This window comes from Ammospiza nelsoni, chromosome Z (genome assembly GCF_027579445.1).
Source record: "Ammospiza nelsoni isolate bAmmNel1 chromosome Z, bAmmNel1.pri, whole genome shotgun sequence".
NCBI lineage: Eukaryota > Metazoa > Chordata > Aves > Passeriformes > Passerellidae > Ammospiza > Ammospiza nelsoni.
In genome coordinates, this window is record NC_080669.1 from 55,447,081 (window position 1) to 55,471,704 (window position 24,624).

Below are 24,624 nucleotides of genomic sequence, written 5' to 3' on the forward strand. Positions count from 1 at the left end.
AACTTTCCCCTTTTTCTATGTAACCTTTGTAATTTACTTTTTGCCCCTGCCCTTTCTTTCCCTTTCTTTTGTCTGTTCTTTTGTCCAAAATATGTCCTCTCTCACCTTGTTCATAATCTCCACCCTTGTCCACTGGGAATATCATGGGTGTTCAGAGCCCAGATAGGATATTATGGAAGGAGGCAGACAGTGTTGAAAGGAAAAAAAGTAAATGTCACAGCCCCTGTTTTGAATGATTGGCAGGTGATTTAACATCATCTTACCGTTTCCTATAAGGACTCATTTCATAAACCCTTCTAAAGTATGTCAAGGGTGTAATGTCAACGCAGTATTATTCATACCACCAAACTGCAGATGTGGTTTTGTTTCACACTAGAGAAGAGAGATTCCAAAGAAAATAGCCCAAATATATTTATCCCTTTCCGGTTTTAAGATATAAGTACCAACTTACTTTCCACAAAACAGCAACCAGTACCAACAGCAAGAGGAGTCCAGCCAATATGCTGCCAATCACAACACCTACTGGTACCTCAGCTTTCTCATCCGGCTTCATTATTGTAACTGGGATCTGAAACAGAGAGATTGTGTCTTAGGGGCTCATGTGAACTGCAAATAAGGTAGGATTTGGAAACCAATGATCAAGAATGCCTGGACTGCACCTATTCCAGGATCAGTGACTGGAATGCACCAAGCAATTGCAGCCCTTTCACTGGTGCCCATGGGTGTCTGGTTGCACTGTGGCACACGGCAATGCCAGCTAGGGACTAGAGGCCCTCATCACTCTTGGCTATGCTTAACAGGCCAATCTCTCTTGCCAGCTGCCTCTCCATTAACAGCAGGCCTTTCAAAGGCTCCACACACCATTGCTGTGTAAACCAGCCATGTTTACACAGCCCTAAAATCAGACTGCTGGAGGAGCACTCCTTTTCACCAAGCGTTGTCAGAGCCCGTTATCTGTGCTCAGCAGCTGTAGGAGGCAGCACTAATCACTGAGGCCAGACACCATCACATCTGCTGAAATTCCAATCCTCCTGCTGGGCAGGTGCCTCAGTCTCCTTTGCCTGCTCTTCCTACCTTCTATGAAACCACTAATGACTTGACAGATCTCATGGTGATCTGTGTTCTCCTGGGTCAACTGCAGGGATTTGCTGCAAGATGTATAGGTCAAACAGGAGCACCTCTGGAACACCTACATCTCCTGAACCACAAGCAATACCAGAGAGCTCCCAGAGGAGTATAGAGTGTCTGGAAGCTAGTTTTCAGGTGATACCCTATCTAGCTGGATTAGGTATAGCCAAATATATAATTACATATAACAGAGTTTCTTGGAGAGATATTGCTGTAATATTTATGAACTGTCAAATTTTTGGATTTAATGTTGGAACAACATGCAGTTAGCTGAAAGGTTTTTTTCCTTTCTGAAACATGATAAAACAAGTCACATTGCTTTATTTTCTCAGGGTAGTTGTTCAGTGCATTTGTCTGGAGTAATTTAATCTTAAGCTTTCTGGGAAACTTGCACTGGACTGACATTTCAGTGATTTAAGTAATTTCTGTTGGAAGGCTCCAGTGTTGTGCTAGGTGTGGTTATGTGTATTCATTTCACCAAGGCAGGATGGCTTTGTGTATTTTCTAACTGAATGGCCATAGCAATGATTCTAGCAGGTTAACATTCTGGCCTCCAGCTGGCAGTCCTTTCCAAACTGGAAAAAATGTGAAAGCTTTTACGTAAAAATACCTAAGCAGCTTCCCCATGTAGCATCAAAAGGCAATATTCATTTATTTGGCTAAACAACAACCCAGTTCATCCAATGTAATAAGCCAATTTCATATATGCAGTTTGCCTAGTAATGCTTTCTGCATTAGATTAACAGTGAAGTGGCACTATTGGAAAGGAAAATTGATGCCTAACAACAAATTATCTTTCCTGAAGTTAAACTGTGGTCAGTAAGACACCAGGCAACTGGGATTCAACTCATCTGGTGTTTATCTACAGCATGGTTCCTTGACTCCCAAAGGAGGACAGACTTTTTTAAGAGCCTAATTCACCCTAGTTATTTTCAGGATCAAATTTAGGATGAGATGAACTGCATTTCAGAAATACCTGTTCTTTCCAGGGACTAGGTATATAGAATATGGATGAGTAAGGCAGATATTAAATTGGATGTATCCTACTACATCCATTTAAATTAACAGGGTAAGAAGGGAAATAAGCTCTGTTTGCTTCTGTACTGCCTGTTCCCAAGGAAGTGTGAAGGGCAGACTGGGTATCCCTGTTGGCCTGACAAGAAGTACCGTGCTGGGTACTGACTACAAGTGTCAAAGTGTCTGCTCTAGGGAGAATGTACCTTCACAACCTGGCACATTTACCAAGACTTCTCACAGGGCACTAGATTGTTGAGTAAAGGTCAGGCTGGAAGTCCCCAAAAGCCACTTGGTTTCCAAGGAACCCTGTGGAAAACTTTCAGGGTCTGTTCAGCTATTGCCTCAAAGGTGTAGAAGTCCCAGTTGCACATGTTTCAATGGCTGGGGGAGGAATTGACTTTCATTTTTCAACTGTCATTTGAATAATTAAATTCTAGTTCTCCTGAAACTGCCAACAGAACTTCTGGTAATGTAGATTTGGCAGTACCATGCTTCAAATGTGGAAAAATACTTATTCATGAGTTACCTAAAAAACCTGTGCAATTACCTGGAATATTTGCATTGTATAGTAATGAGCTTCATCGCATAATAGAAATAATACCATGCCAAACTGAAGCACTCAGAACACTTCAAATACTGGCATGTAATTTTTCTGTGAAAACATACTTCCTTTGCTCTTCAGGCACTGGAGGTTTTAGTGATTACAAAATGGCTTATTTAGAGGTTCTTCACAAAAAATAGAGTGACCCATGAGGAACCAGTGATTAAAAATGGTATTGGATGACGATCATACCACACAGTGAGAGAGACCAATCTGTAACTGCTTTGTACACATTTAGTTGAATTCTCTATTGCCTGTGAATGAGCTATGCTGCACATTCTTACATATATTTGACTCATTTACTAATTTGCATTTTGCTTTTTAATAGCCTTGGTTATTTTATGGGTAAAATAGGCTATTAAGTCCTGTAAAAATAAATCTGAAATTAGTACTGCAAATGGAAGAGTGTTCCTCTCAAGACAGACTAAGAGAATAAGGCGTCCTCTTTTATTACAACAGTAATTACCACAGTACTACTATATTCTTCCAGAGTTTTTTATGTTTGTGTATAGAAAGCTTGGAAGAAGAATTCAGTACTAATAAAGCAGTGGTATGGAGACTTCTCTTGAGATTAACTGTGTCCACATAGTCCATATGACAGCTATTCCAAACGCTAAAAATATTCCACATTCCTTTACAAATGAGATTATTTTCTGGAGAACTTTGCCAAACATTTGTGTAGAAACCTCAAACCATACTCTTATAAAAGTAAGTAAAACTATAAGTCAGATTTGTGAGCAGGTTTCCCAGAGCTCATTTATCTATAAAAATTAATTCCATTGCAGCAAGAAAGCCAAATCTTGATCTTTTCATGAACAGAAAGCTCTCTGAATTTCAGAAGTTTCTAGCTGACTTTTTCTCAGAGTTCTACAATTTAAGACCTACAGGTTTTAACTATATCTGGTTTTTATAGCAGTGGGCTGAAATGAAAACATTTTAATAGCTTAAGGGACTTGTATATAGTCAAATGATACATTATTTCAACATAATCAAGTTGCTGTGTACTCCTAAAGGATGCTGAAAATGAAATACTATCACTTTAATACAGTCAAAGATAGAGAAGTTGAAAAAATATATTTAACTATCACTTACAGTTAGGGTATTCTCTCCAATGATAAATAACTCAGGGTTATTTGTATCAATTTTTGCTTCTGCAGAGAGTTGTAATGTCTGGAAAATTAACTGAAAGGGAAGATTAAAACAGCTGTAAATTCTGTAATAGGGCAACTCAATTAAAATGTAGATATTCTGAAAGTCCTTGAAGTCTGATGTCCTTGAAATGAGGACTTCACAGCCAGAAAAGTAAATCACAGTATTAAGAAAATTATTTTAATATTTTTCCCCAGCAAACATGTCAATCAAAGTAATTATATATCAGTAATCCACTTAGCAGTGATATTGAGGAACTGGTTTTTCTTTTTCTTTAATGTACAGTTCAAGCAAAACAGAAGGAAATATTTACGTAACCCTTTTTATAGTTATTTCAAAGCTGTCAGGCAAGAGATGGGGGGAAATAGCAGTGAGAAAAGGAGACACAGCAACAAAAGACAGATGGGAATATATCTCTGGCCTTTGAAAGAAATGGAAACTGGATGTTCTTTTACTTCTCCCCACCCTCACTTCTATTCAGTGCTTCTGTTTTTCCCCATTTATTTTTTCCTTTCGCTATGTGTTCCTCTCCACGTCTCAAATTCTGACATAGCGCTCTCAGCTAAAACAGAGATGATGTCAAAAATCCTAAGCCAATTCCTATTTGAAAAGGGACCTTGTGCCAGATCCCACTTCTCTCTGTGGATGTACTGGAGGAGAAGTGCATGGCTGTGCAGACACTGTGAGTTCACTGCTGCAGTTCCACAGCACCACAAGGAATGGCCTCAGCTCCGTGGGAGCACAGGACCACTCTCTCCAGCTGACCCAAAGGCAATGCCTGCTCTGCCATTTTGCCTCCTCAGCCATTCCTCTGTGGCAGGGCCAGGTACTGTGGGCAGCTGTGGGTCTGCAGTGGCCAACAGACCAAACTGACTGGCTCTGCAGTGAGTTATTGCATCCCTGCACTGAGGCCATCTGCCCAAGTAGTGTGTCCTGCACACCTAAAAGTTTAGAAAAACACCTGAGCACTTTTCAAAGCACCTCAATTCCTAAACACATCTTTTCTTTGCTTAGCAGGTACTGGCAAGCCTGGAATGTCCTTCTTGGACAATGGCTGATTGCCACTAAATAAAAAGGTTGATAATGTGCATGATTGAGAGAGTGCTTGCAAGACTATTTGTGCTGAATTTTTTACAACCAAATAGAAAATTACAAAATGGGAGATGTGAGGAGAACTGTCACATATGAACTTTCCTTCCCATCAGCCAGTGATGGTAAACAAACCATTCCCACTCACTTGTTAGTGAGGGTAATAACCTTTTGTTCAAGTCTCCACCTTCTGCATACCTAACAGCACTAACAAATGGTCTTGACTCAGCTGATTAGGAAAATACAAACACTAAAGACAGACAGATGCTTTTTGTCGCACACTGCCATAACACATTTAACAATATCAACCTGACCTTTTCCTTTTAACAGTTGAATGCTGGAGCTGACAACAGCCCTGCTGTTAAATGTCAATACCTGCCACAACAATCACCAGACACACTAAGGAGACTGTGTCATGCTCCTGACGCATTAGGCAAACCCAGGGCTCCAAGATCATTTGGTTGGTTGCCCAGCTAAGAAGCAAACATGGTCTAACTTCAAAAGTCTGGTAACTCATGATGAGTTATATCCTGGAGGACACATGATGATTGAAAACAGGCTGAGATATTGATTGTTTTTTGAAGCATCCTGTAGGTCTCTAAGCAAGTACTGTTTCTTTAACACCTACTCTAATAAACACAAAAAATCAATTAAAGATGGTTTCCACACTTTCTCTATCAAATAGAGCAAATAGAACTGGCAGCACTAACAGGGCTTTGGTATTTTGATGTGATCTAAAATGACCACGATCTGTGCTGTGATGTTCAAAAGCTAAAAAGCATGATTATTTTACAGACTATGAAGGTACTGTGCTCTGCTGTCCTATGATGAGTTTTGTGGAAACTGTAGTTCCCCAAGAATGATTCTAACAGATGTAGGAAACTTTTTTTTCAGCAGTGAAGGTTGCACTATCATAGCATTTTCTTAGATTCTGTGCTGGACTGAAGTTTTATCGCCTCCGTTATGCAGCCTCACTACTTTCACGTTCAAGTTTTCAATCGGGAAAAATAACACCAATACAAAGTAAAGGAAGGTCTTTCTAGACTGAGGTCTCTGTACTCCGTAAGTACTCTGAGAGTACTCTGTACTCTCTTAGTAAGGTCTCTGTACTGGACTTTGAAAAATATCAGGAGTTTGAAAATACTTGAATATTGTATTCTCTATAAAGATGCAGCTGATACTCACGGCAGCAAAGGTTCCATTCCAGATTTGGGTGGACACATTCACAAAGTACTCTCCCTTCAGTGCAATGTGTTCCAGTTTGCATGAGATGGTACTGCACTTCACGTTCTTACAGTTCTTCCAGGGGAAACAGCAAGAAGAAGCAACAGCATGCATTAAAAATACACTTTAAAAAATATTCTTGCAACATCTAGAATTTTTGCCCTTGCCCTTGCAGTTCTGTGCATACAAATTAAGTGCTTACAGGATGTGCTAAAGCAGATGCAGTATCTGAAAGAATATCCATAGGCTGAGCTCCTGCTCTGTAAATGAGGAATGCCACCCCATCACAGCCTTCATCACAAGCACAGCAGTGGGCTCAGAAGGTCAGCTCTGCTTCCCTCAGCTCAGAAGGTCCTGCTTACTGCAGCCCTGGGTTTTACTCACCAGTTCTTTGGAAGCTCTGAAGTTCTCTTTCATGAAAGATGGAGAATAAGGTCTTTTCCCTATTTGCAGTGGATTTATCTGAGCATCACAAGTAACACCTCTGACCTAGAAAAGATGGCAGGAATGAGAGTGGATGACATGCTACTTGGGAGTTTATACTTATTGTAGTAATATATATTTCCAGGCTTAGATGGTGGCTGTTAAAAGCTGAAGTGTGAAAACGGAATTCTTTAGAAAACTAAAAGTATGTGGTTTTGGTCAGGAGTAAGTAATTCTTATGACACTTTTTTTTTGTCCCTAGATTGACCTGAAGGGCTTTTCCTCATCTAATAATTTCATTTTTACAATAAATTTCTCAGGAACTTGGAGAAGGACCTAATTGAAGAGATCCAGATACTCCACATCTGCAAAGTAATAACCTAGTGTACTGCTGGCATTGTGGTTCCCTCTTTATGAGGAAGGGACAAGGAGAAAGAGTATGGATATGGATTCCCTTAAATTAAGCCATAATATTGGGGAGATAATTAATGTTTGTAGTACTGATAAACTCCCAAAACAGAATTCAGTTCTATACCTCATCTGTGGTGACTGCAGTTAGGTACATCAGTGGGTTGCCTTTGCTGGTCATTTCGGGAAGATTGATTGTTACAGATGCCATCTTTACTGGAATACTTCCTGTTGTTACCTGCAAAGCAAGAAACGCAAGAGTTAATTCAGGAAGCTACATGTAAATTATTTGATACACCAAGAAAATTAGAAATAATGGATGAGTATGGAAGAACTGGACTCCTTTTATATCAATTTTTTTTTACTAAGACACTGGAGTAGTAATTTTGTGAATAGTAAAGCAGAAAGTATATTGTATAGCTCCAGTTTCCTGTCTGTTTTCTTAGCAGAGTTCATATTAACTGCATGAAATATGTTTTGAAAAGCAAATGTTCTGCCATGGCCAATAGGCCTGTTTAGTCCTTTGGAGTAGCAGTTACAGGAATGGAAATGGAACATAATTTAACTTTCTTCCACGTTGCATATTTGGATCTACGGTTTTTTTCCGTGTTATGTAATAAGCACTGTGATTTGGCAAGTTCTTGCATCAGGTTTGAGCCCTTAACCCTTGCCAAACTTCAAGTTTCAAAGTCCAAGCCTGCAAACACTTGTTTTTCTTTATCAAGTTGTCAAGAGACTCTGTGAAAAAACAGTCGAAGCTGGCCTGAAGTTAAGCATTAACCATCTTCTAAATATGTACACAGTGCAGGACCAATCCCTCCCCCATTCTACTGGTGCAAATGTCATCCTTAACCTTATGAAGACTCCAAGAACTTATGCTATTTGCAATTTTTTTTTCCTTATTTGACTTATTCAAAAGCTTCAAAATCAGACAATGAAAGCAGGAGTGTTTTTTTAAACAAGGTTTTGGGAGCAGGCTACAGAGGGAGCTAAGGCAACTTCTTGAACCAGAACAAAACAGACTTACTAACCTTAACTGAGAAGTTGAACATGGGGCCAATATCTTCAAAGTTATTCACAGTGGAAGGAATGTTATGACCAGAGTATACTTCATAAAAGTTGATATTGGCAAGCCTGGTTAACAACCATAAAACAATACATTTCAATTTGGCAGCTGCTTTGAAAACATATGTTACTGGATATGCCTTTGTGAAACAGGTCAGAAGTACAGAGAGAGAAGTCAGTCACTTAGAATGTTGTTTGAATTTTACGAAGTTGGTTAAGAAAATGGTGTGCTGAAGCCCAGAGCTGGAACAAACATGTGAAATTAAGACAAGAGAATTGTACAGGATACAGGCTCTCTCAGGCTTCTAGACCCTGCATTGTTTCAGGGCCATAGTGCAAACAACTTCTCTGCACACAAACTGCAACATTCACCCTTGCAGTCACCTTTTCACTCAGGAAGGGCCTTCCTGACTGTCTCCCTTGGTATATCTGTAACTGGCTGGGGGTGGAAACACAGGCATCACCCTGTTTATGTAGATGGCACATATCACATAGCCCTCATAGTCCTCTTTGGGTCACATTGTTCAGTAATTATGAGGTTTAAAATCCAGAATTTCCGAAGTAACACAAGGGTGGTTTCAGCTCACTGCAGCATGGAATGGCAGGTGTGTGATGGAAGGGAACGGTGCAAGGAACTGTGGGTGCTTGAGGAGCTCAGTTAGTCGGAACCATGCTCAAAGGCAAGGAAAACACCCCTGTGCAGTGCATCACACCCACTGCTTGCTACCTGTGAGCAGCTCCTCTGCTAAATCATGCCAGAACTGTATCTGCTCTTCATCATTACCTTTCATTAGAAGGCTAATTTGAACAGTCAAAAAGCAATCTGGTGAGTTAACAATAAATAGAGGCTATTACAACTCCTACATCAGCTCTTCCTGTTCCACAAGGAATCTATCATCTTTATTGTTCTCTCCCTGTTTAATCTGGGTAACATCCATGAGTACCATCCTAATTTAATGTGTGTACAGTCTCACAGATGTGCTTCCTGATCAATGGTGGTCCTCCATACTGCACTGTGGATCCTTTCTGAACCTCCTCTTTCTCCCATGGGCCCTTTCCTTGAAGGACTTGCTTACAAGGACTCCAGTGAAAACACACATGACATATTTTCTGCTTTCTCACTGCTGAAGACTCCAGTCCTTCCAAGATGTGGAGTATCAGCTTCCTAGTCCTTTCAGAAGTCTCTGGAAAGACATATTGCTACATCTTCTCCTAGAAACTCAGGAAATTATCCCTAGAAAGACTTAACTTCAGCAAAACAATACTTTTTTCTCAACTCTTGTATTTCAAGGGATTACTTCTTGGCTGCATCTCCTGCCTCAGAAAGAACTAATTCCAGGTAAATACTTTCTAAGCCAAGTTATGCCATGGCTTAATATGCATTTTATTTAATTCTTTAAAATTTATTATCTGCAAAAATAACTAACTATTTTCTGGCAGTAGGTATTCCTTCATTCTTTGATGTGCATATGAAATTGAATTTTTTCATATTCAGGAGATGTAGCTGAATTCAAACTCTTGTTTTCCCTTGAATAACTTTTATAGATTCCATTATTCCTCACTTCTGAAGCATTTCATTTCAATCCATATTTCTCAGCTAATTAAACCCACTGATTCAAGTTTGCACCATCTGAATTTCCTAAGAAGCTAGCCCTCTGCACAGATGCTCCTGCAGTCTCTGCTGCTGCTGGTGAGGTCTCATGCAACTTTCTCAAGAAGCTGAAAGAACTTGAACCACTGACTTAAATGCTTTTCTGCATTTAAAATAATCTCAAAAATTCTGCATGACTCCAAGACTGGTGCACCTATTCATGATGCATGTCTCAAATATTTTGAAACTGCTTCTGCAAAGAAGGTTGTAACATAATCTTCTGTACTGTGGTCCCTATTCCAGCTCATCCTACACAGCAGCCAACAGTACTTGTAGCTATGGTAATCTCTGAATATTAATTTCCTGGATCCATAGTTGCTGTGCATCTTGAAGCAGCTCCCTCTTTTAAAAATTTTTGTTATTCTCTAAATAAAAGAGAATATCTACTGGGATTTTTAGATCTATTTATATTTACTAATTTTTTAACACTTTGGGATGAAAAAGCATTTTTGATCAAGAATTGGTGACCAAGTGCATTAAGTGTAATTACATGTTGATCCTAGAAATGCAGTATTTGGGAGAGATAAATAAATCCATTATTTGATGAAAATTCAAACATCCTACCTTGATCCAAGAGTGATACCCATGTATTTTTGTTTCAGTTGCAATCTATGTTAAACTGTAACTGAAATAATTCTTGTTTGGAACAGCAACAGACTCATTACTGTTTGAGTGCATCCCAAATCACCAAGTGTTTCCAGGGCTCAAGATAAGGACTTTGAAGAGCACTACATGAAGATAAAAGGGCTTAAAAGGCTTCTGTTGGTCTCTCTCCCCCCTGCCTTCTTAGCTGCCTCTCCTTACCTTTCCAGGGTAAAGGATCTCTCTTGCAACAGCCCTGACCTGCCTTCTACATGGGCTGGCACCAGGCAGAGGGGTAGGTTTGGGCCAGAATCTGGATAGGTGCATGGGAAAGCAGGATGTCTGCTTCCAGTGACAGTGCAGCTGCAGCAAGGGAGAATCTGCCAGGTGTACCTCAGGTTTTAGTTCAAACCATTATCTCAAACTGCTAAAAAATTTATATTCTTGCTCTAGGTTCAGCAGATACATCCATAATTTTTTTCTTTTTTTTCTTTCCCTCCTTTACTGAGGGGAGCATATTTTTCCTTTTGATATTCCTTTGTTTAGTTTTGATCACTCTAACTCCAGTTTTGATCCAATGTCATTACATTTGAGCCAAGAAGCCCAGTGTTATTATACAGTATATACTATTTATGTTATCAAAACCACGTGCACTGTTTGACCTTTTTATCAATTCTGCTCACAGGAGCATCTGTAACAAGTGTTTGGAGGTAAACACGGGTCCACAACTTTCCTAATTTTTCACATCTAAATTTGGTTGGAAGGATGGACAAATCTGCAACTACTGGTGAAGAGGGAATTTCTTATGACTTCCAAAACAAAAGCAAAGCTTCATTATATTTTAGTGGCCTTTCAAGGCTGTTACTTCAAGTAGCTTGTCAAAATGCCCTTGTCTGTTACATACATAAATCTACATCTGTTACATTACATAAATCAGCATACCTTGTGAAGTGAATTTCTGCATCATATCGCAAAGGAATTGATAAGGCGACCTGGTTGTCCGAGTCTTGCTGTTCCTTACTTTCACTGTTCATCAAAACACATTTGAGTCAGGTGTAAAAATATTGTTTTATACAAATAAACTTTTAATACCTAACTTGCTTTCAGATCATTATGTACTTTACCTCCATGCACGAAAACTTAGAACTGCCACATTCTGAAGATTTTTAAGGTTGAAATCAAAGCTAATATCAAATGATACCTACAGAAGAGACAAGTGACACATAGTAAACAAGTTGGTACAACATCCCAAAAGACATTATTCATGTGTGTAACAATCTAGAACTGCCCTCTATACATGAATTCTCTACAGATTTCCATGTAATATTTCGGTAATGTCTTAATAGTCAGAATTAATTTGTTCTTACATTCCCCTACAAGTTGGCATTCTTACATAAACATGAGTCATTTGCATTTTAAAATTGTGTACAACTAGCTGTAAGCTGCAACAAAAGGTGTTCACAATTTCTTCATTTTAAACTCCAGCATTGACACAAGCTTTGTATTCACTCTTTTCTTCCATTTGTTTCAGCAGGTCCACTTTGAGCAATTCCATTAACATTCAGAACAGGCTGAACTTTCTATATATGACTTTTTTTTTCATTATTCCACATGTCCTACCACAGGACATCATGCTTCTGTTCTTTCAAGCAAGTTTCCTATTGCTATAGCTGATTATGTTAGAGGCTAGAACCCAGTTTCTGCTCTGCCCTTGAGGAATAAGAGATTTCATGAAACTGTGGATATCCTGAGGTTTATGGTATATATGAAAAAAAAGATATGCACTTCATCTTAGGGCTGTTTGGGCCTCCCATCTCCTCCCAAAACAATACTGCTTTCTTGAAGAGATGAGTTTCACTGAGCAGGTGAGGGAATTACCCCAGATTCACACTGCAGGGGGGAATTGATGGGAATTGTGCTCAGTTCTCAGGAGCCTGCACATGATGCTCTGTGCTTCTCTGTCCCCAGCTTTCACTCTCCAAAAGTTACATAACTGCAGCAGCATTGGGAAGCTGTGGGTTTTGACAAATGAGTTTTGAGAATCCTTTGTCCTTTAATCTGACAGGGAGTCACATATTTTAAGCCCTAGTCTGCTTATTATAATACCTCTGTTGTAAAATCTAAGAAACATTTATCAGCAATAAATGCAAACTTAGGAAAAAACAACAGCAGAGAAGGTTTTGGGTATCATTCAAGGTTATTTAAACATGCTAGCTGTACCTGTTGTCCTGTTCTGAAAACAGGATAGCTTATTTGGCAAATGACTGTACTTTGTGCTGTTCCTGTTTGACACGAGACTTCAGTCCCATCACTCTGCAGAGAAAACAGACAGAAACACCATCTTATGTCAGGTTTTGATAAGGCAGAGAGAGGTGTGTACCTTCAACAGCATATGTATTATGGTAAGGAGGAGTGAAAATAGGTGTTATGGCAGTAAATCCTAGAGATGCAGCAGATAGGTGGGGCATAGGCAGGGTCAGGAGGAAGTCACAAGGAAGGTGACAAGGACCATTCCCACTCAATTTCTTGTAGGTTGCAATCATCTTACTACAACTTTGTGCTGAGCTTGGAAGGAGGAATACAGGCCAGAGAGAACAGGTCACCTCTACCACTAACTTCTGTAAGTCTTTTTTTTACAGAATTTTTACAGAACTTTTGCAGATATATTAACACAGTCTTAGAGCTGGAAGAAATGAAACTTTCTGTAAGAAAATCTGCCACACATAATAGTTTGTTTACTACTTTCCAGAATATTGGCTTGTCATCATCCTTGATTCAAAGACAAATTCACAGACCAGAGCCAATTATCAATCCTTAGAGAAGAATTTATTAAAAAGTACTGTCTTTTGTAAAAAAACATTCCTACTAGACATTTACCATTCATGAACTGTGCTACCAGAAAAAAAAAAAACCACAACAAACCCTCAAAACAAGACCTCCAAAAAGACCCATATATACTCAGTTTATGTTTTTCTTCCTGCCTTGAAGCAGGCACATTTTTGGTCCAAACTTCACTTGCAGGCTGAAGTGCTTCTAAGCAAAAGAGCTTCTAACGCAAAAGAAAATTCTAGCTCGAGTGTGGTCTTTTGGCAGGACTGAAATGAACAATCTTGCTGCACAACAGGATGGGGAGGTAGAGGGGCACCCCCAGTGCTGTGTGCAGTACTTTTGCCAATTCATTGTTCAGAATAATGCTGTTGTTGGGCAGGAATGAATGCTATCCCTCCTCTCCCTTCAGTACAGGGATTGCTCTGGATTTCACCCCCAGGATTATCACGTACCTCTCCAGTAGGAGCCTGACCATATAAGCCAAGCACTGAAATCTGCATTTCATCCTTTGGGAATTGGGAGCAACAATTTGAATTATAGGTATACTGCATTCCCCAAAATAGTATGCATATTTCCTCTCTTTTGCTTTCTCTAAGATAAAATTTGTTGGAAGAAGAGCTTTTGGTATAGCCATCATGTCAATCTGATTAACTGTGTAGCTGGAACACATGGCCTTGGCAGTAACACTATTTCTAGATCCAAAGTCTGTGTTTTAAGGATTCATCATCAATACCGCACATCTGATTTATCAAATACAAATTCCCTGTGGCACAGCAACTGCTTCAGGCATGCTGCTGGGAGTTAAGCAGATGTAGGTGCCAAGGCCTAAAGTGAGGAAAAGATGTCTGAGGTGAGGTCAAACTCGAAAAGTAGCCAGTTTTTATGCTGAGTTGGAAATATCTCTCCTTGACCTAAATAAACTGATCTGCTGGGGGAATAATTCTGGTATCCAAGAAAACAAATTGTGAGAGAGTTTTTTATGCACATTCTTTTCTGGAATAGGCACTGCTAGAAAGGAAAAAAGAAAATTCCTCTGAGAAGTTCAAAAATCAGGGGCAATTACAGAAACAGTGAAGCTGGGTATCACGCACCGGTAAAGAAGATGAAGCAAAAAACAAGTTGTCTGAAAATGTAGCCTGGATTCTGGTGTTATATGCATTTTCCTTTTTATTTCTCAATTTCACGTTGAATGTTAGTCTTCTGTTTTTGCTGCTGACAATAAACTGTTGTTTGCTGTTGGAAAATAAAGTCCATTGTTGTAAATAGAGGTACTAGAACAGCTGTGGATCAGGAAAATGTGTTGCCTGAAGCCAACAACAAATAACAAGCCCAGCAAGACATTTCCTACATTGCACACACTTAAACACTGTGCTTTCTAAACCCTTTGGCATAAGAAATTCTGTGATGGTGTTTCCTGAAACCAGATAGATTTACTGTATTCTGTGCAGGACTTTGATTATGTGTTGTCAAAGTGACTGCTGAATTTTCAAGGGGTCTTCCCTGGTGGGAAGGTGGACAGAGTGGGCAGCCCACATGGGCATATATATGCATATACATCTGACATGGACTTAGAATATGTGCTGCCCAGATAGCTGATCACAACTCCCCACTGGCACAGCTACTGCAGGATCCTCACTGCTCCCTGTAGGAGGGATGAAAGCAGCTGCTGCAGCTGCTGCTGCTCTCCCATTGTGCTCCCTTTCCCAACAGCGGCCAGTCACATACAATTTGTCCAAATACTCACTATGTCCTCATCTCTAAGGTACCAAAACTTGGATTGGTCTAAGCTGACAAGAGTCCTAGAGTCCTACTTCTGTGTTTGTATCCCTATCCTACCTCTTTTTCCTTGATTAAATTTAGATTAAAATGCCATTGCTTTTTTTATCCGTGCTGTTTCTAACTAGATGTTGAACTGGAAAGGCATTCCCCTCTAGAAATTAATCTAAAGCCTACAGACAAACCAACTGTTGAAAACACTGGACACTGGACCTTAACAGTTCCACTGATTCAGCTCTTACCCATCATCTGCCTTCTGCTGAACATTCAGAACAAGATCACAGACACAAAGTTCATCTTCACCACAGTCTTTAATAAAAGGAATCTAGGAAAAACAAAAACATTTCCTGAATGACAGGGCTCAACTTTTAACATGATATGAAGACACTAGAGTGCAAACACCTTCAAGTTGAAACACATTCTTGGTTTGCAGATAAGAAAATCCCTCTGAAGGACATTAAAAATCTTGACAAGTGAACGAGTGAACTGAATAATGTGTTGCAACATGTCAACTGATCCAAGAACGGTACAGACAGGTTACTCTTCAATGACAACAAAGGTGATGTAGTCAAATTAGTTCCATCCCTCTTCTCTCTACCCCTTTACTGAAGAATAAACTGAAAGCATTCATCTTTGTCATCAACTAGAAGTTCACATCAACGGTGACATGGCTGAACTGACACGCTTGTTATGTGCTACGGTGGCTGACGTGTGTGTGTGTGTTTGTGTGTGTGTGCGTGTGTGTGTGTGTGTGCATGTGAGCAAGCTCACGTAACACAGGCAAAGGTATGAAAGGAACCAGGGGACACTCCTCCATGTGACTTACACAGAGCACCAGTTTTCACTTGCATGTGTTTCACTTTGGTGTTTGTGGGAGCCACACATTATGGATGTGTATGGCCATGCAATTCTGAACAGTAAATCTGCATACTTACACTATAGGCCACAGATGCTGGAGAAGATATGTCCAGGACAGGGCTGGAGCCAGGATTTGCAAGGCCAATGTCAATGCGCAAACTAAGTGAATTCACAGCATCTGAAGGCTCCTGTAAAACACAAAAGGTTCAGATGATGGCAGCCAGCACAGAAAACTGCATAAAATTGGTAATTTCTCTTGTGAATTGAGAGTGCACAGTAAAATAATACTTGCTCTAAACAAGGAGAAGCAACAGTTCAAAGCTTCATTTCTTAAAGAAAATAATTTTGTGCGATTGACCAGTGTGGGCTCCTCTAGATTGACAGTTTTCAGTGCGATTTCCATGATAAAACTGATTCCTGGAGACTGTGCACATCACAGTAACTACTAGGGCTAAGGAACATGCAGATTGTCTGCAGCTGTGGGAGCTGGTCGTCAAAGCCATCACCAGATAGCTTTCATTCTCATCTAACTGCAGAAGTTAAATTCCTATTCCACTCTGTCTTACCATCACAAAGAGCATCTGGGCCTGAGTGACACTAAAACACAGTAAATGCCATGTTTCCTCTTTTTTTCAGTCCTGGATGAATCACCATCTAGCCCTGTGGCTCACTGCTCCACATGGCACTAAATGTGATCAATAGGTCACTGCAAACCACAGCAGGGACAGAAGTCCTCTACCTGACCTAGCATCATGCAACAGAGCTTAAGGCAAGCCTCAGGGCTCTGTTCAGTCTTTGGTTCTGGAGAAAAATGGAGACCTGCTTATTTCTATTTAATTCCTTGTTGTGTACCATGGGTTAGGATGCATGCAAGTTCTGCCTAAATGTTAGTCTGAAGAAAACATCTGCATGTATGTTTTAGTAGTTCTTACAAAACAGTCAACTCAGAGGGAAATTAAAATCTATTGAAACTATAGACCATGGGCTCTGTTTTACACCAAAGCTGAATAACACAATTAAGAACCCTCTTTCCTATCCTAAAAATCTGTACTGAATGTGACAGTTATTAGTTTCTATGAAATCATAATCTTATTAAGTATTTTTCAGCTCGGGGGATTTGGGAAATATAAATAATTCAGTATACCATCCATGAAATTCACATTACAGACAAAAATTCATCCACGCCTTCCTCTGATCTTTTGTTATGCAAGAGTACTTGCAATTGCACTTACTTGTACACTGAAGACATCATGAACACAATTCTCTTCATTATGCACCACAAGATCCCTCTGCATGTACCTTTCATTATTTTCTTTGAAAAATCCTCTAGAAGTCACTCTGGAGGACTGAAGATCTGCATCCAATGTTGCATTGTACTTTATAGCTACAAGAAGAATAACAGTACATTTTTGACTGAGCATGGTTGCTGTGATCTCATTACTATGCTCAGTATTACAGGGACCAGGCTTTCCTGACCACAGTAAGTATTTAATGTTTTTCATAGCTAAACACAGAGCAGTTTCAAAATGAAAATACTTTCTCTGGTGTTTTCCAAGGGAGTCAAACAGGTTTAGGTCCCGATTTGCAAGGGGCACATCAAATGGCAATCAATCCAGCCTCCACTGCAGATGTCTGAGCCTGCAGGTCAGGCAGGAAGCCAGTCAGCAGGGCCAGGGTTACCCTAGGTAAAGGGGCCTTGCAACAATGTCACTGAACTCAGAGGTGACTTTAAACAATCTGCATCTTCTCTTCAATCACATAATAATTTCTGCCACCTCCTCTTTGTTTTATGACTATTCTATTGTGAAAGTTCATTGTTATTTTATAGCTTAAAACCATGAGCTCCTAAAGGCACTTTATGTAGCACTGAAGCAGTCCAACTGGTGTTGTCTGTGAGACTGAACTTAAAAACTTCATGGGAGCCCACTGCTGGTCACAGAAATACTCACTGTGCTCTGAAAAGAAGAGCTTCCTCCCACTGAAAACTGCTGTGACCCTCTGAAAAGTATTTAATTTGCTTTTTATGAAGAGGAAAAGTATGCAGTCTGTTGTTGAAAAAGGGAAGGTTGGATGAACCTATCTCCTCATTAATTACATTTTTGGGGATTATTGAACAACAAGGACACAGCTGGCCTCTATTCTGTTAATTCCCCACTTTTCAAAGAGTATGGAGCCAGTGATGAACTAGGTCTTAAAAACACTTTCTCAAGCACTTAAGTTTTACATTGATTTTGTGATTCTTGATATTCAATCTAATACATATTTAGACTTTCCCTTACTCATTTAAATAATGGACTTTTGCAGAAATTAATATAAGACAAATCATTGAAATACTCTTACCCACTTGATTATTTTTCTTAGCAGGTCTAAATGAAGCCTGAAAGCATATTTTGACAGTTATATCTGTATTCTTGTTCAGCAGACTGATTTTTTCAGGCTTAAATGAAGCAGTTATGGACACATTTGCAATGCCTCTTGACCTGAAAAATATATTTCAAAGGTTACACGATGTTTTGAAGAACACTAGGTAATACAGAGGCTGTTATCCAATACTATCTGTAAATGTTAGTATTGATTTTTTTAGGTTCCCAATGTAAACTTCCTTTAATGGCACTGGTAAAATTATTTTTCCTTAGGTATACATGAATTTGTTGATATCATTGCTCACAGCAATAACAATACATATTTTCATGTCAAATTAATGGCTGCTTGATGGCTTGAGCCTGTGCCCCGATCAATCCCTCAAGGTATCAGAGAATAAAGCTCTTGGCCTATTTTCCAAACAAGTAACCTTCTGCTCCTTTAGAGCTCTTCTGGGAAGGTGAGGATGGGTAATTCTTCATTTTATTTAATAATTTAACTTTTCTGAAAAACAACTTTAATGTAATTGAACAAGATTTTGAAGAAGAGTTTCAAAGGAACCCTGCATGTAAAAACAAACACTTTAATCAAAATGAAATGCATTAATCAGCCCAAACGTCAGAGTGAAAGAAGAACAAGCATCTTCATTAATCAAATCTACATAAAGGCTGGTACTTCAAGGAGCATAATTTTCTTTAATGAAATTCCCAGCAGCAGCAGCAGTCAAAGGTCCAAACTGACCATTCATTTTTAATTATCTTGTTTCATTATGAAAGAAGTAACAATTCACTGATATTTTTCTTACAATGGGGAGCCTCAGGCATGAAGACAGGCAAAGGAAAGGAAACAGCATTTGAATTTAGCTCCTCAAGCAAGGAGTGGAAATCACAGCCTACTTAGGCAGGCAGATGATTTGGGTTCTGTGAAACCTTTTTATATATTGTGAAAGTACTCTGACTTCTGTGGCAAAGGCAATTTGCCATTACAAATGTGTTTCTTGCCAAAACTACTGGTCAGCTCTCTATTACTGCTCTCTGTCCTTACCCTGCAGGACAAGGCTGCCCCCATACCAGCCTATCAGCCAGTAAAGGTCACACAGGTTGTGTGAGATGTGGTTTCACCTGTCTCAGGCTCAGCTATCAAAATTATACTCTGGCTACTGAGGTACACAGCCTGCTGTTACAAACACCCTCCATCAAGCCCCATTCCCTGCTGCTGCCCCTTCCCTCTGGACCATGTGACTGCACAGCAGGAGCAGGAAGATGTCTCCCGGCCCTCTTATTCCTGGTCAGGTCCTGCCCAGCAGGCTCTGCCACCTGGCTTCCTCCCACATACCCTGGCTCTGCTCTGTGTACTGCCTTACCTTTCAGCAGTTTAATGATAAATGCCTGAAAGAGAGTCAGTCTAATGCTCTTTTTTTAGCTAGTTTTGATAGAAGTGATGAGGCAGTAAGTGTGCTAGCACTGAACACGTGGAACAAAAGAGCTTTTAAATTTGCTTATTTTTCCTGTGTAATTAACTTCATGTTCAACTGCTGCATCTGAAGCACTAACTGCTTCCTTTCTAAGAAAGAGTACACTAACCATAGCACGACCACATTTCCATCAGCACCAACTGATACGTCAGTAATGCCATCGTCATCTAAGTCTCTATGGCCATCTACTGATCTTCCAAAGAACTGGAGCTTTTGTCCAAAAGCAGGATCCGATCCTAAAATTTTCTGGGAAAGAGAGTTTGGTTACTGAGTATGCCAAAGCATGCTTAAGTCCGTAGATAGTAGCCTGGTTAATAGATTTTCACTGATACTCCCTGTACATGCAATGTACAGTTTAGACAAAATGCATTTGTGGGTGTTTTCTCAGATGCTTTTGTAGCACCTCTTTCTCCTCTGCTGGAGTGGACAAAGGACTAGATTTTTCTGTCTTGGGAGCAGATCAACTCACTGACTGCTGTATGCCAGATACAGCTGGAAACTTTTTCCATCTCACATTGAGCAACCCAAAGAATACGAAGCTTAATAGGAGTTCTAACAAATACTTGCTGCAACCAGAAAATCTGCATAGAAAACGACAATAAGATTACCACTATAGTATATATGAAGACCAGAGAAAGACCTTTAATATTAATGTATTTTTAATTTGCAGTGCTGGGATTTATCTAATCTTCATTGCTGTACATAAACACTAAAAACCTGAAAATAATAGGTGTCAGTTTTAGGATAGTAGTTGACTTCACACTCAGGCATCAAAAATGGCTCACAATGAGCATCTTGCACATGCTTTTCCTCTATATGGTTCATTTATAAACACCACAACATCAGTCTGGATATACTGACAGCTGAAAGGAGGAGAGGCACAAAATGTGAAATAAACCACGAGAATAACAGCATTCCTATAAGAGGTTGAAACAATAGCCAATTAAATCACAGAAAGCCTTCTGTTTTCCTCTAGCAGATTTAAAGGCACCGAGTACAGCATTACACAACACAGTTATTTACCTGAGAATATTTGGTACGAATAGTCTTTTGAAATCCATTATAAATGTAAATTGCTCCCGAGTTTTGGTTTTCCAGTGGTGCACCTATTACAACATCATTAGAACCATCCAAATCAATGTCTGCAAGTGCTGCAATTGCTGATCCAAAGCGTGCATTTTCTGACCCCTGTGGACCTTCTAAGAGTTCTTGTTGATCCAAGATTCTCTTAAAAAAATGACAAATAAGAAAAAGCAGAAATTCAGCTATCATTGCACCAGATTAGACCTAGGAGCAAGTATCTATGTGCATTGTTTTTTGTTTCTGTTTTCCAGTACATTCCCCTCAGATAGCTCAACATTGAATTCCTTCCCCATTGTATTGCCCATTCAGTTTGCATTATGTCTCAAAGTCTTGGCAAGAATTACACAGCAAAATCAAAGCATGCTACGCAAAGTACTAACAGCAAATATAACCATATGTATGAAGCTTAAATGCCCCCTCTGTCCTCATCTGACTGTTCTGAAGTTTCACAATACATTGAAAAATACAGTTTCCAGTTTTGGATTACTGGTTTTTATGCAGAGGGAATGGAAATTATGTAACTGGACATAATTCTTTGAAACAGAAATGGAATTTCCTTACTAAACTAATGCAAAAAACATGTGTCCAAATGGTAAACTCCTGACCTCTCCAATTCCAATGAAGAAAGAAAGTTTGGAGATCTTCATAGTTAAATAATCCCATTTACACTAGATAAAATGCAGCTCTGGCAAATAGCATTCTCACCTTTAACTTCAGTTACCATACTGTGCTTAAAATTTTAGAAATAACAGCCAAGTTATTTATTAAAAATGACTAGAAAAGTATTACTTGCACAACAGGACAACTTGCACAAATCCAGATTATTTTTAAAAAACACTAAAAGTACCTTTTGTTATTCTTTCTTATTTAAAATTTAAACCCAACATTTGACAACTAAAAATTGTAAGATAGTCTTCCAATTTATTTGGTTTTCAAAAGCAAAGAAAAAAATTTTTTTCATTTTTTTTCTTTCATATCTTATGTCTGATAGCATAGGCAAAAAGACCAATGTCATCTGCCAACTTTCAGCTCCTCCATCTATGTTGAAATTGTTTTAGGTTAGTTTCCTGTTGCATCGGGATACTCTGACTGAGGTCCTGCTGAAGAGGACCTCTCTATTTATTTCATTGCCAATTCACCTAGTAAAGAGACCATTTTCTGTTTTCTCTGATGGATGTCATAAATTAATTTGCTTTGCAGACATCCAGTGAATGAAAGACTGTTCAAAAATGCCAGAGGGCTCAGTATGGTTAATATATACATTCTGAAAACAACTACTATGGATCTGAATAAAAAGCACTGTCAGTCAAGCATCAGACAAATGATACTAAGCTTTACTGAACAGAGGGGACAACAAGAGTTATGGTAACAATCCAGTGTTAGAGTCTATGTAACAATGCAGAAAGCTCATAGAAGAGCATTTCTCAGAACTGCTTTGGGAATACTGTCAGGCATTGAATACATTCACCAAAAACAAATGGCAAATTACTTAGCAAAAGCCTTGAGCTAGGTTTTTCAGAGATACAGCCAACCCATGCTATATTAGCATGAATTACATTGCCTGACACCAGGACCAGGGAGACACAGAGAGCACCTGACCACTAACAGTGCTTATCTACTGCCTTGCTCATTGGCTCCATTTTGGTCTGTTCCAGCTGCCTAATTCCCAGATTACATGCACAAGCAGTTCTGGGGCAAGTTTGCAGCTGCTACTGAAAAGCAGAACATGTAAGGCAGCATTGGAAAGGCCTCCATAGGAAGGCCCTCTAACCAGGAAGGCTTGGCACCATTCATCCCTGCCCTTATGCCACATCCTAGGATAAGCACATGCTCTGTTTCTTGTAAAAAAGTCACTTTAAATATTAGTAACACTTTGAAAAGATTCACTTAATAGTGACATTGAGGATCTGGAGAAGCCAAAGGCCTTTCAGCATGCATGTGGCCAATCTGATTTGTAAGAAGTTAGCCCTAAGCAGCGCTGGCTTGAGCCATTTTTACCTTTGTGATGGAAAACATGTACACTCTCCCTTCTTCCTTCTTCAGGTCATTCATAAACATTGGTGCACCCACAAGCAGCACATCTGTCACAGAATCCCTGTCGACATCCACTGAACACACCACACTGCCGAAGTAGGAGCCAATCTGAAATCATAAGCAAATGGGTTGTTGCTGTATGTGGCTTTTGTAAATCATGTTTTAGCACCTGATTCAGAAAACTTATATCCACCAATACTCTAATGCTACTGAATGCTGACGAATTAAATTACTCTGTAGCATGCTCCATTGTTGGAAGAATCATATCCTTACACATATTTCACTATTTCTGTCCCGTAGTCGCTGCTATGGCTTTACCACTCAGCAATACAAATGCCAACAGAAAGTAAGATACGGGAAGTATGTATTTTTTATAACTGCACAGGAAACTACCCAGCCTCTGATCTACTCTCAGATTTGTCTTACAGATGATACCAAAAACAGCTAAAACCATTCCTCTTTTCCAAAAGAGAAAATGAAATTGAGCTTCCATATCTGTCTTCTGATGTCATCTACTTCATAACTTCTCAGACAGAGCAGAATTTACTGAGTGTCTCCTGATTTGAATTGTTGACAGAAGGATACATTAGATTTGTATATTATCTTTTGCCACTAAGTGGATGACTTCCTAAAATAAAATTTAAGAGCAACAGCTAACCTCATTGAAATAGTCTAGCGACAGAGAAAAGTTCAAGTGGATTCCAAGTGCTTTGAGACAAAGAGGAATTTTCAAAACAAATTGCAATTTACTGCTGGGTCAATAAAAAAAGATTCCTGAAAGTCTGTATTCATGACCAAAATATACTTGCCTGCTCGCCTCTCCGTGACTGCACAATTGCAACATTACCATCACTGTCAACATTATAAACCACCACTCTGCCAGTGTAGTTGGATCTTGGTGCGCCAGCAACAAAATAGACAGAGCTCACAGTTGAAAGAACAGCAACAGAGTAACCTGGGTATAGAAGTCAACATTTAACATATGTGAGAGATCTTTAATTACAATTTATTGGTTTGTTATCCATAAAAGCACAGAGGATGAGTCAATCCAGTATGTTAATTGAACAGAGTGACGATTCCAGATGGGAAGTTATGCTGTGACATATGCATAAAATTTGCAATATTCTCCTGGAGAGAACAATGACACACAGATCAAGCTGAAGCAGGTTTACAGACTAACACAATAGCTTCGCCTATTCAGTAAAATGTAGACCACAAAAATGTAATGTTTGTGAAGGGGACGCTTGTGAAGGGAAAAAAACATGCAAAGAGTATCCTTGGAAAGAAAAATAAAGAGAAATATGAGATGAGCGTTTAAACCAGTTTTCAAACTAGGGAGGAACACCTAGCTTCTGCAAAGTTTGCAGTGCATTTTCCCACAGCTCACTAAACAACAGACCAGTGGTTAGTCTGAATAAAAGAGGCTACATGAACAGCTTGTCAGCTGGAAGGCTGATTGAACTTCTCTGAACATTTTAATCGTCATTACCATTATTCTAGCATTTATTTGCTTTCAGGAAATGTCATTTAATACCTGTAAAAATGTAAACATGTATTAGCAGTATAAATCTAGCATTAGTACATACTTTAGATTTCTGTGGTTTAGTTCCAGCAAATTTATTTTAAGCAAAGAAAATAAAGTAATCCTTTATAAAGTCTATAGTTAAACTCAATAACAAAATGCCAGTGATGGGACAGAATATGCAGACCTTTAGCAAGTTGCAGAACAATATGAGGAGCACAGTCTAAAAGGATTATGCGTTGATCTTTGCATCACACCAGCCTAATTTTTGTTCAGACACAGGGTGAGAACAACTTTTTTGACTGCAACTTCAATGAGCAACAAAACGAGATTTTATTCTACACGTACAC

At 39.3% G+C, this 24,624-nt stretch overlaps 1 protein-coding gene across 1 annotated transcript in view; it reads right to left on the bottom strand.

Moving 5' to 3' along the window:
• The window catches only part of ITGA2 (integrin subunit alpha 2), a 48,682-nt gene that overhangs the window by 3,278 nt on the left and 20,780 nt on the right, over positions 1 to 24,624 (bottom strand). Inside the window, exons 11-28 of the mRNA XM_059491827.1 lie at positions 23,562 to 23,707; positions 22,717 to 22,860; positions 20,659 to 20,862; positions 19,745 to 19,881; positions 18,141 to 18,280; positions 17,033 to 17,184; positions 15,878 to 15,988; positions 15,185 to 15,267; positions 14,258 to 14,399; positions 12,558 to 12,650; positions 11,462 to 11,538; positions 11,280 to 11,363; positions 8,071 to 8,173; positions 7,167 to 7,277; positions 6,593 to 6,697; positions 6,170 to 6,283; positions 3,839 to 3,928; positions 452 to 568 (exon numbers count right to left, since the gene is read on the bottom strand). Of these exons, the coding sequence (XP_059347810.1) occupies positions 452 to 568; positions 3,839 to 3,928; positions 6,170 to 6,283; positions 6,593 to 6,697; positions 7,167 to 7,277; positions 8,071 to 8,173; positions 11,280 to 11,363; positions 11,462 to 11,538; positions 12,558 to 12,650; positions 14,258 to 14,399; positions 15,185 to 15,267; positions 15,878 to 15,988; positions 17,033 to 17,184; positions 18,141 to 18,280; positions 19,745 to 19,881; positions 20,659 to 20,862; positions 22,717 to 22,860; positions 23,562 to 23,707 (2,153 nt within the window). The remainder of the gene's footprint in view (positions 1 to 451; positions 569 to 3,838; positions 3,929 to 6,169; positions 6,284 to 6,592; positions 6,698 to 7,166; positions 7,278 to 8,070; positions 8,174 to 11,279; positions 11,364 to 11,461; positions 11,539 to 12,557; positions 12,651 to 14,257; positions 14,400 to 15,184; positions 15,268 to 15,877; positions 15,989 to 17,032; positions 17,185 to 18,140; positions 18,281 to 19,744; positions 19,882 to 20,658; positions 20,863 to 22,716; positions 22,861 to 23,561; positions 23,708 to 24,624) is intronic.